General features: G+C 37.1%; 1 protein-coding gene across 4 annotated transcripts in view; it reads left to right on the plus strand.

The window, feature by feature from the left end:
- Eif2ak4 (eukaryotic translation initiation factor 2 alpha kinase 4) overlaps window positions 1-12971 on the plus strand; it is a 103215-nt gene that overhangs the window by 45648 nt on the left and 44596 nt on the right. For all 4 annotated transcript variants that reach the window (XM_026390966.2, XM_026390987.2, XM_026390981.2 and 1 more), the window contains 6 exons: window positions 2246-2676; window positions 3625-3694; window positions 6729-6812; window positions 7582-7704; window positions 9780-9884; window positions 12638-12695. In XM_026390966.2, coding sequence (XP_026246751.1) covers window positions 2246-2676; window positions 3625-3694; window positions 6729-6812; window positions 7582-7704; window positions 9780-9884; window positions 12638-12695 — 871 coding nt within the window. The remainder of the gene's footprint in view (window positions 1-2245; window positions 2677-3624; window positions 3695-6728; window positions 6813-7581; window positions 7705-9779; window positions 9885-12637; window positions 12696-12971) is intronic.

Here is a 12971-nt window from a genome sequence, read left to right on the forward strand (position 1 = left end):
GCTTTTATTTCCCAAGCTCTTATTGAGATGGAAAATTAGTGACATATTATTAAGGTATGCTGGTGTTAGTCTTCCTTTTTCATTTCAGTCTCTTTGAGTGACTTATTATCTGCCCCTGATAGAAAGAGGTTTTAGTTATTTTTATATAATGTAAGGGTTGGTTTTTTTTAAAACTTTGGGAAACACAGATTAATATTGTATTATAAAGTACATATAAAGCACATGCCATCTTTCACATATGAGGATGACCCACCATCAGTGGATCATGTGTCTTGTTTAGGATTCTCAGAATATTATGAAGAAGCAGTACTCTTACTGTAAAAGACCTTTTACACTAAAAAAAAGAATTTTTTTACAGTAAAAGAATTTTCCTACAGTAAAAGAAACAATCTTAATTAAACAAGATAGGTGTCCTGATCAGAAAGATCATGGTTTGTAGAGGATTTTAACTCACACTGTCATTTTTGATCAAGTACTTCAGCTTATTTATATTTTTAGATTATTGAATTAAAATATTAACAAAGTTCATTTCCTTTTAAGTACTTAAAAAATATTTGTAACCTCAAAACAACAAGAGAATCTTCATACCTTTCACCCCACATTTTTCTTGCAGTTTCTCATTTGGAGAACTCACATACCTCTGTATTTCCATCTCTGAGTATGAGAGTCTGCTCAGTAATCTAGCATTTTGTTAGCATTTGGATTCTTTACTGTTTCCACACCTTTTCAATTTAATAAATGAACTCCTATGAAAATATCCAGCAAGCTCCACACCTAAGTCAGTGACTTAGAGTATACTTGGTGTATATGAAGACATAAGATTGAAAGCACCAAGACATTTCATCAGTTTCTCTATTAATGTGGCAGTCAGGGAACATAGGACTATTATTTTTCAGAGCACATTCCATATTTCAGGTTGTGTTCCAGGTGGCTTTACAAACCTCATCTTTTGATCACAAGACATTCTTTTTTTAAAAAACATTTATTTTTTAGTTATAGGTGGACATAATCTCTTTATTTTATTTTTATGTGGTGCTAAGGATTGAACCCAGTGCCTCACACATTCAAGGCAAGCAGTCTTCCTCTGAGCCACAATCCCAGCCCCCACAAGACATTTATGGGATAGATGTAATCCCCATTTCCAGTTGAGGGAACTGAGGCTCAGAGAAGTTACATAATTTGCCTGAGGTTATACATATCTACTAAGAAATGAAACTAGGCAGGAAGCAGAGAGGAAGAGAGAAGCCAGGAGACAAAATATATAATCCCTGAGGGCATGCCTTCAGTAATCTCCTTCCATCAGCCATACCCTACCTGCCTATAGTTTCTACTCAATACAGCAGTAACCTGATAACAGCTAATGGAAGCAGGTCACTGAGGGCATGCCCTTGGGGATTATATATCTTGTCCCCTGGCTTCTCTCCCTGTCTCTCTCTCTCTCTCTCTCTCTCTCACTCTCTCCTCTTCCTACTTGGTTTCATCTCTTAGTAGATATGTATAACCTCAGGCAAATTTTGAAATTATTAATCCATCAAATGGATTAATCCACTGATTAGGTTATAACTCTCATAATCTGATCCTTTCACCTTTGTTCATTCCTGCATTGTCACATAAGCTTTTTGGGTGGACACCTCAAATCAAAACCATAACACCTAGCCTCTTCCTCCTTGGCAGTGCTGGTACTTCCTGATAACAAAAAATACTATTTGTAAGAAAATTGAGTCTTAAGGAAAAAAAGTAACTTGTCCAAATTGACAGCTTTATAAAATTAAGAATTAGCCATTTGCTTTTTAGTCTGTTAAAATTTCTGGAGTTTACTTTGTTTTGAGTGCTTTAAATATAAAAGAGCAGAAACTAAAATCATCATCTGAACTTACACTGGCTTTAGAAAATAATTTTTATTTTAAAACCAAAATTTATTTAAAATTTAAATAGTAGATAAGACATTAGAAGAACAGGGAACTAATTGTCAGTAAAATTAATGATGTGAATAAAAACTACGTTTTACCTGGGATCTTTTAGCACATTTGGTACATTCTGTTCTATGTAAGCTGTTACTAAATTTGAGTGTAAAAACTTTCTTTAGTGTAGGAGTTTCAGCCTTGTAGTTCTTGACTGTAGCTGTTGGTTCTCAGAACTCCAGTTTCTCTTCAGGAGGGAATGGGGCCATGCCAGCTAAATGCTAGTTTGAGCAAGGGTATGGGCCGCCGACCTTACCTGGGTCTCTTCCCTTGCTGCATGTTAGGTCCAAAACAAGCTGGATGGCTGCTGCTACGCGGTGAAGCGCATCCCCATCAACCCAGCCAGTAGGCACTTCCGCAGGATCAAGGGCGAGGTGACACTGCTGTCGCGCCTGCACCATGAGAACATCGTGCGCTACTACAATGCCTGGATTGAGCGGCATGAGCGACCAGCGGGTCCAGGGACACCACCTCCAGACTCAAGACCCCTGCCCCAGGACGGACAAGCTGCACATGGGCAGCCAGAAAGTGACACCAACAAGCTGGACAGCTTGGAGGCTGCTGTGCCACCTCCCATCCTCACCAGCTCAGTGGAGTGGAGCACATCAGCTGAGCGCTCATCCAACGCCCGCTTCCCTGTAGCTGGCCCAGGCTCCAGCAGTGATGAGGATGATGATGAGGATGAACATGACGGTGTCTTCTCACAGTCCTTCCTGTAAGGAGCACAGGGCTTACATGCACAGGCGTGGGCACCAGCCAGGCAGCGTGGATGTGCCCCCAGTCATTAGTCCCCACCAAGCCCATGCCAGGGGAAAGGGCAATAATTTAGAAAACTGGAAATATTGACAATGTTAAGAAATGGACCCAGTACGCCAAATGCAATCCAAAGGAATTTTTTTCCACTATCTTCAGAAGATCTCCAAAATCTAAGCACTGGAGAAAGGAAAACAGAAATTACCTGTAGCATTTAAAACACTTAAGAAATTTCTTATAGGACATTGCTTTAAATAGGCATTCAACTCCATGGAGTATTTAAGAACTAATTTGGAATCGGCATAGCAATGCAGGCCTGTAATCCCAGCTATTCAGTTAGATGAGACAGGTGGATCACAAGTTCCAGGCCAGCCTGGGCAACTTAGCCAGAACCTGTCTCACAAATAAAAATAATTGGGCTGAGGATGAAGGTCATTGGTAGAGAACCTATCTAGTACAGGGAAGTCCTGCGTTCAATGTACAGTAACACACACACACATACACACACACACATACAAAGAACTAATTTGAAGTCTTAATACAATACCAACTGCAGTTCCCAAGAAAGTACCAAATGAATAATTATAACCCTACACTGAACTTTATTCATCTCAGAATCCTGGCCATTGACCTTCATGGTTTTATTTCATCACATCCAGTTGGGTACAATTTATCATAACTCTTAGCTATGACATTTGTTTTAAGAGACTTAATTTCGCTAATTTTCAAGAGTTATATATGTTTTGCATAATAGGGAAGTACAAATCCACATGGTGATATGTACAGATTTATGCCATGGAGTCATAATGTCTCTAGCCTCTTTTGCTTTCTATTAATTTGAAAGAATGTCAATTTTTAGAATTATTACAGGGATTTTGATTTCTTTAGCACTTTTCTGTTTCTTTTTAAGACCTGCATCAGATTCTGAAAGTGATATCATCTTTGACCATGAAGATGAGAACAGTAAAAGTCAGAATCAGGTAAAATTATACTATTTTATTCATCAGAGTAGGTATGTAAGGAAACTGTTATCTGATGTTATAAACCTTGGGTAAAATACTAAAGCCTTAATCTGATCTGTAAATACCAATTTTAAAACATGATCATTCATTTAAAATATATTTTACTTGTGTTTTTCATAAGTCTATATATAACAAAGCATACTGATCTTTAGTAATGAGAAGTAAATCAAGACACTCTAACAAATAAAAATTTTAAAAGTTTCTTAGAGGATCTGAGAAAATTTTATATGATTGGGGATGAGAATTGAATATAAATTAATTAACTAAACAGTCTCATCATGGAATTACCTTGATCTCTCCCTCATCAATTACTCTTAATTTCTTATTTTCATAAACTATCCTCTAGTTTTAAGTCTGTAATGACCCTGTAGTGAGTTATAATATCAACTTAGAATATTATAACCAGACATTTTATTTTTAATGCTGTAGAGGACACAAAGCTGCCTACTTAAAGTAAACTTCATTTCTGGACTTGTCTCATAAGTATGTGTACTGGGTGTGACATAAAACATTTCTTCATGTGGTTCATGGTTTTGAAAGTTTGAAAAATATTGCTGCAGGCCTTGGGCCCGACCCATAGTTCTGCATCTTCCTCTGCCCGGGCCAGCAGAGCCTTCTATGGTAGTGCCTAGGACTGGGTCAAGCTTTCAAACTGCTAGGGCTGTCAGCTTGTTGCTGCAGAGAAGCATTCTACACATAGGTGTTGATTGTTACTTTGTTATAATTGCCAGCAGTTATAAGTGTATATTCATAGCAGATAAAAGTATACATGTGAACTCTCTTAGATAAGCAGTTAAGTTGACTTGGAGGTTGTTTGAATGAATTAGTTATTGTGTTTTTTGTAAAGTACTTCCCTTATCAAGTGAAATCACCTTAAGTTCCTCTCAATTTAAATTATTTACTATAAATTTAATCAGGGTAAGAGCATAAACAAGGGCTGGGGTTGTGGCTCAGGGTAGAGTACTCACCTAGCACTTGCAAGGCCCTGGGTTGGATCCTCAGCACCACATAAAAATAAATAAATAAAAATAAAGGTATTATGTCCAACTATAACTAAAAAAAAAAAAAATTAAAAAGAGCATATGTAATCTAACCTACTGCTAAAACAAAGTTGTTTGGTTTTGGTTTTAGTGGTATGCATTTAATTATTATGAAGACAACAATTTTTTTTACATTTATTATTACAATTTTATCATAAAAGACACAAATCAGAACAAGACACAAGGCAAAGTTTGGGAGCATCTCAAATGCAAAGCTTCCCTGCCATATTCATTTAAAATATATCTTAATATATTTTATGTCCTAATGGAATCAGAGCCCCTCATCCTCCCACCCAGCCATGTGCTCAACCTTGAAGCCCCATGGAGCCTCCATGTCCAGATATCTTATTGAAATTCCATCAGGTAGGTAGGATTGACTAAATCATTGGTCACACAATTGAATACTTAGCAACGGTGAGGAGCTAAATTCAGTGAAATCCTGTCTCAAAATAAAATACAAAATAGGGCTGGGGATGTGGCTCAGTGGAGTTCCCCTGAGTTCAAACCCTGGTACAAAATATATATATTTTGTGTGTGTGTGTGTGTGTGTGTGTGTGTGTGGTGTGTGTGTGTGTGTATATATATATATCTATCCTTCAAACCCTGGTACAAAAGTTCAAACCCTGGTACAAAATATATATATTATATTTATATATATAATTTATATATATATATATATATATATATATATATATAAATAAATCCTTCCTCATAAAAAATGGAAATTGAATGGTCAGATGGTGACTAATGCCTTTTTTATCCCCAGGACCCCTACTTTGCCCTCCCCTCCTTCCCTTGCCGGAAGCCACCTGGCTCAAGGTCACAACCTTCTCATCATATCCTGAGTCATCTCATCTCTTAGCACAGATTCAGGGGGGCCCCAAATTTATGCTCCTGATTTTTCTTGGTTATGAGCAACATGACATGAGCATTCTAGCTGATGGGTTGGAGCTGCCAAGAGATTAATAATCTTCTATAGATAATCCCCAGAATATAGTAAGGATTCAAGAATAGAACCTGATTATTTCTAGAGCAAGCAGAGCTCTTTTTTCCCTTTCAATAATGAAAAAAATGCCAGGTGCAGTGGCACACACCTGAAATCCCACAGCTTGGGAGGCTGAGACAGGAGGATCACAAGTTCAAAGCCCCCCTTAGCAACAGTGAGGAACTAAGTTCAGTGAGACCCTGTCTCAAAATAAAATACAAAATAGGGCTGGGGATGTGGCTCAGTGGAGTGCCTCTGAGTTCAGTTCCTGGTACAAAAATATATATATATATATATAAATCCTTCCTCATAAAAATGTAAATTGAGTGGTCAGATAGTGACTAGCACCTTTTTTATACTTAGGGTTTAAAGTATTTAAATACATCTACGAGAAGAAAAATACTTTTTTTAAAAAAGGTGTTAAAAAGAAAATTAGTGGTAGGTTGGCCCTGTGGAGGTAAGACAAGAGGATCATTTGTTGTAAGTGGCAGCTGAGTGCTTGTTCTTTGAGGGCATAGACCAGAGGGCAGTATTATCTTTAATAGTCTGGTCACATTTAAATTGCTTTAGCTAATTCCCACCAAAGGAAGGCATTACATTAGCACTGAAGCCCTAAAATAATAGCATATATACATTCTACCTTTCTCATCCTTAGGACATCATAGTGAAGAATTAACTTGACAAGGAATCGTTCTATGGACTGCGCAAGTTTAAAATCTCCTGATTTCCTTTTCCCCATCATCATTCTGTGTAGCAACATACTTACGAGCTACATAGAAGATTCTGGTTATAGCAAACTTTCCTTAAAACCACATTAAGCTTCTATAGGCATTGGATGAGTTCTATCACTGACCTCCTCCTAGAGTACCAGGATAGCTTGGGGGTAGGGGGGAGGTATTTGATGGTGTGATGGTCCTGTTTAACTTCAGCCCCCAGTTTGAGTTCTCATATGTTCCTCTTGGATTAGGATGAGGACTACAATGAAATTAACAGTTGCCATGAAAGTGAGCCATCGGTGACAACTGAGGCTGTGCACTATCTGTATATACAGGTGAGGCCCTGTGACCCACAAGTCTAATCCAACTTATGTCTGTTTATGTTTGGCTTGTAAGCCAAGAATGGCTTTTATGTTTTTGAGTGGTTATTTTAAAGAATCAAAAAGGAAATAATATTCTGTGACATATTTATAATGTTTTGCTCTTGACTTGAAGGTCATAATGTACAAATAAAAACTAATGACATCATTGGATTAATTAGCCCTTCTTGGAAATTTGAGTTTGCAGTCTTATAAGACAATAAATAAAATTTTACTGCACTCTGAATTTTCATATTATTTGTAATAAGAATTTAAGCAAATAAATCTTTTTTAAAATAACCAATTATATAAAAAATAAATATAAGGGCTAGGAATGGAAGCTTAGTAGTAGAGCACTCACCTGGCACATGCAAGGGTTTACTCCTCAACACAGAAAAAAAATTAAATTTTTAATGGTTATTTTGGAGTGCTAAGATTATACATATTTGCTCCCAGTGTTGTTTTTGTTTGCTTGTTTACTATTATTGTGTGTCCTGGAGATTGAACCCAGGGCCTAGTGCCTGCTAAAAATACACTCTACTACTGAGCTTCATTTTTACGCCCCAAAATATTTTTTGAAGTATTTTTTTAAATACTTCTTTTCAGTGTAAAAAAATCACATCTTTCCTATAACTGTTTAGAATCCATATTACAAATTTTTAAATAGATGATTACATTAATTGCAGTTAACCTCCTTAATTTATACTTTGTAACCAAGTCCTTCCTGGTCTGTTCTTGTCTGCAGATGGAGTACTGTGAAAAGAGTACTTTACGTGACACCATTGACCAGGGGTTGTATCGAGACACCATCAGACTGTGGAGACTTTTTCGAGAGATTCTGGACGGATTGGCTTATATCCATGAGAAAGTAAACTTTACAATATTTTGTGTCCAAAACTGACATTTACATAAATTTATGACTAAATTTAAAAATTCAAATGTGAAAATGGAGAAAAATATAGAAAACTTTGCATATTGTTTCGTAGGACAAAATATCAAAAGCTAAAGAAATAGTACCAGGTATCAAAGTTCAAAGAAAACATTGAAGGTTAGGACAGGGTATTAGCACACTATGACTCTCTTAATACCTCTTTTTCTTAGTTCTATAACTTAAAACTGGCTTTTGTATCTTTAGGTAGTTATTTAAAAATCAAAATTATAATATTTCATAACAATTCAAATTTCATTGTCCATCAATGAAGTTTCATTGGAACAAAGCCAGGATCATTTGCTTACATATTGCCTGTGACTGTTTTGCTGTAACAGCAGTTTTGAATAGTTACAACAAAGATGAAATACCTATAACTTATTACCTGGTCTTTTATAGAAAGTTTGCCAACTGCTGAATGAGGAAAAAATATTTGATCATGTATGGAATATAGAAGATGATTCCTTGATTGGTTTAGAATAAAATACCGGTGTGGTTGATACATACCAAATTTGATCCTAACAATTAGTACTGCCCTTTCTGGAAATAAAGAGAAACTAGAAAGACATCTGGCAAGGAGAAGAATAAGAGTCTTTTAGTAGCATAGCATTCTATGTGTATAAAATGTTATTTTAAAGCTAGAAATTGCTATTATGATGTAAATGCTAAGGGGCCTAGCTTCAAACTGAAATATTGCATTTTTTTAAATATTTTTTTTTTTTAGTGGGATAGACCTTTATTTTATTAATTTTATGTGGTGCTGAGAATCAAACCCAGTGCCTCATACATGCCAGGCAAGTGCTACCGCTGAGCTCCAGTCCCAGCCCCACTGCTTACATATTTTAAATGGGATTGTCTAATGTATTAGCTAGTGTAAATATATTAATTTTTTTTCTTTGCCTCAATTTTCATGAACTCAAAATTTTTTTTACTATGCGAAGAAGCAGGCCTGTAATTTATATGACTAATTTATAAATAACTTGTTGGAAGCAGAAATTTCTAAGTTTGGAAATAAAAATGAGTTCTAATGAAGGCCATTAATTACTTTTTGTATTATAGGCATGAAACTATAAATATTATGATAAGCCATTAGGAAGAGGAGAAAGCAGGATTCATTTAACGTAATCACTGAGTATCTACTGTGTGTACTGGGCATGCAAAGTGAATTGTTAGAATTACCATGGAAGAATGAATGAATTGGCACTTGTAAATGTTGGTAAAATTTCAAAATTGTGGCATTTGCCATTAATGAATGGAGCTGGAAAAAATCATGCTAAGAGAAATAAGCCAATACCAGAAAACAAAGGCCTAATGTTTTCTCTGATATGAGGATGCTAATTCATAATGAAGGTAGGGGCAGCTAGGGAAGAATAGAGTTACTTTAGATTAGGTAGAGGGGAGTGAAGGGAGAGAAGGGGATATGGGAGTAGGAAAGATAGTAGAATAAATCAGACTTTATTACCCTATATACATATTATATATAACTATATGACCAGTGGGATTCTAAATCATGTACAACCAGAAGAATGAGAAATTATACTCCATCTATGTATGATGTATCAAAGTGCATTCTATTGTCATGTATAACTAATTAGAACAAATTAAAAAATTTGAATGAGTAGAGAAAAGCAATAATGTCCTAGGCAGGGGAAATAATACAAAGAAAGGAATAGAAAAGGAATAAAAGTGGTATGTCTTACTGACCAGAACCAGGGTTTTGTGATGCAGCAGAGTGAAAGATAATTTGATGAACTCAGTGGAAGGAACCTTGGGTGCCACAGGGAGCCATTTGGATTTCACTTGATCAGGACAACCACAGATGAAAGAGGGAGATTTTGGAGAGATTACCAGACAATTGGGAGACATTCCAGAGATCAGATTCCTGGACTATTGTGGTCCGAGAGAAGATCTAACCCAGTTTGCATCACTAGGCTGGCCTTTCAGATTAGAAAACAGGTATAACTATAAAGTATGCATGGGAAGCAACCATTAGATTCTTTACTTTCTTCCAACAGGGAATGATACACCGGGATTTGAAGCCTGTCAACATATTTTTGGATTCTGATGACCATGTAAAAATAGGTGATTTTGGCTTGGCAACAGATCATCTAGCCTTTGCTGTGAGTATTTTAATAATTAGACTATACTTGAAAGTAGATATAACAACAGGATATCAGGTTGCCTGAACCCTGCCATGCAACCCTCAGGAATTTGGCAAATATGAAGGCATATACTGCAAGTGATCTTGTAGGCTTTGAAATTGTAATTATGTTTTAATAAGTGCCTTCCACTTGAGGGATACAAAATTATTGGCTGTGAATGATATTTAGGTTAAAGGCATACAGTACTTTATAAAATAATTTGGTATTTTGGTCTGCCATGCTTTATACTTAAGTCTTTAGCTTGGGAAAGTGAGGCTCAAAAACATTAAACACTGGGATAACCCAGCCCTAAACAACATATAACTCAAAAGATATTTGTTCTTCACAACATTGTAGTGACTTAAAATACAAAGCTAATTAATGTGAGGTGAGCAAAGTACTGATATAAGAGTAAAAGATAGGGGGAAATTAACATAGATTTGTGAGAATCAAGAAAGACTGTCAGCTCGGCTTAGTGGTACACACCTGTAATCCTAGCAGCTGGTGAGGTTGAGGCAGGAGGATCACAATTCAAAGCTAGCCTCAACAAAAGCAAGGCACTAAGCAACTTAGTGAGCCCCTGTCTCTAAGTAAAATACAAAATAGGGCTGGGGATGTGGCTTAGGAAAAAGAAAGACTGCCTAGATAGAGTGCAATAGTGTGTACCTGTAGTCCCAGCTGCTCTAGTGGCTAAGGTGAGAGGATTGCTTGAGCTCAGGAGTTCAAGACCAGCCTGGGCAACCTAGTAAGACCCTGTAACCACCCACCCACCCCAAAAGAAAGAAAGACTATATAACAACACAGTGACATTTCAGATAGGCCTTAGGAGTCCAGCAGACCAAGTTGAAGACAGGGCCTAGAGACATCATAACCAAAGCTGTGGGTGAGCAGATGTGATTGTTTGAAGACCACATGTTCTGTTTGGCTCAAAGTGTAAGGTGTAGTAGAGAGTAAGAAAAATTGCTAGAAGGTTCTCTGGCCTTCAGTGCCAGAGTTTTACTTAACATCATTAGCCAAAGGTATTAGTCACTGTGTTAGATACCTTTTTATCACTGTGACCAAAATAAATGACAAGAACTACTTAGATGAGGAAAAGATTTTTTGGACTTATGATTTCAGATGTTTAGTTCATGGTTGGCTGGTTTCTACTTCTCTGGACCTGAATTTAGACAGAAGATCCTGGCAGAAGGACATAGTGGAGGAATGATGCTCAGCCCATAACAAATAGGGAGTGGAAGAGACCAAGCAAGACACTTGGGACAAATTATAAATCCCAAGGGACATATCTCCCAGTTACCTACTTCCTCCTGCCACACCCTACCTGCCCACAGTTAGTCCGTTCAAATTATTAATCCATGAAATTGATTAATCCACTAGTTAAGTTATGGTTCTCATAATTAATCATTTTGCCTCCTGGAGTTTTGGGGGGCTATGTCATAGCCAAACATAAGAGGAACCAAAATCTCTAAAAATGCAGTTCATTCCAAGGGTAGTTGGAGAAAGAAAATAGGATTTGAATTGATGGTAAAAACAATCACAGGGGCTAAATAAGAAGGTAAGGTTAGAAGAAATGGAGAGAGCCAGGTGCAGTGGTGCCTGTGACTCTGGAGGTTGAGGCAGGAAGATTGGAAGTTCCAGGGCAGCCTGAGCAACTTAGGGAGACCTTGTCTCAAAATAAAAAATACAAAGGACTGTGGATGTAGCTCAGTGATAGAGTACTTGCCTAGCTTTCAGGAAGCCTGGGTTCAATCCCCTGTACAAGAAGGAGGAAAGGGAGGGGAAAGACGAAAGACAGACAGTAGAACAGGGAAGGGCAGGTGTTGAAAAATGCTAAGGCCAAGGAGGGGCAGATGATGGGATCTTGATCCCAAACTAAAGATTATACCTCAGCATCTGGAGGTGTAGGGAGGTAGATGACCAGAGGCTCTGCAGTCTCGCTGACCTGGACTAGAATCCTGTTGTTGCCACTGCTTTTAGTACAACCTTGGGCAAATTGTAAGCCTCTCACAACCTCATAGTGCACCTAATACTAGTTCCTGCCTCAAAGAATTTTCAGCAAAATAAATTCAGAATACAGGTAAAGCGCCTGGAACAGGGTCTGGCACTAAGAATGGTGAAGGGGCTGTTATTGATAGCGGTGCTTGTAATAGGAACCAGCAGAGGGATGTCATAACAGTAGTGATTAAAGTGTTACATGAGACAGTGCTTCAGAGATATATAAAAGGTGAAGCCATTTAGAGATGTTAGCAGTGAGTGACAGTAAAACAGATTTGGTGACCTGGTGCAAGGAAGAGTCAAAAACTGATTCTGAAAAAGTAGTAGCAGAGTAACAGTGGGAAAGTTTAGAAAGTAAATGTTTTGTTTTGTAGTACTAGGAATTGAGCCCAGTGGTACTCTGCTACTGAGCTACATCCCAGGCCCTTTTTGTTTTTGTTTTGAGACAGGGTCTCACTAAGTTGCTAAGGCTGGCCTGGAACTTTCTTTCGATCCTCTTGTATCAGCATCCTAAGTAGCTGGGATTACTACTGACATCCACCTCCTTACCCAGCTTGTTGTTCTCTTACTCTTCCTAGTAAATAACTAAAACAAAACATTTAAACTCAAAAAAGCATTATTATAATTATTCTGATTTTCATGTAATATTTTTTCAATGTATCTTCATTTAGAAATGGACAAGCTACTCCTATTGCTATAACATTTGAATTTGCTAATTGGCTTACTTTTGTTTTTAGGCTGATGGGAAACAAGATGATCAGGCAGGAGATCACTTGATGAAATCAGACCCTTCAGGTAAATCCAGAAGACTGAATTTTTTTATTCATGTATTTAAAAGCAAACCACAAAATTTCTTTAACCTGAGTCTTTACTCAGGTTTACTTGTAAAGACTCTATTCTAAAGCAAATTTTAATTGCTCACTAAATTAACAAAATTATGAAAATGCCTTAATTTTTTTCCTTGTCACTGTGTTAATTGTTCTTCAGCACTTTAAGGACTTCAGTTAATAGAATAATTGGCTCCCACATGCAAACAGCTCTGTCCGACACTAGTGGTCATGTGAAATTCTC

Source organism: Urocitellus parryii, chromosome 6 (genome assembly GCF_045843805.1).
Source record: "Urocitellus parryii isolate mUroPar1 chromosome 6, mUroPar1.hap1, whole genome shotgun sequence".
NCBI classification, from domain to species: domain Eukaryota; kingdom Metazoa; phylum Chordata; class Mammalia; order Rodentia; family Sciuridae; genus Urocitellus; species Urocitellus parryii.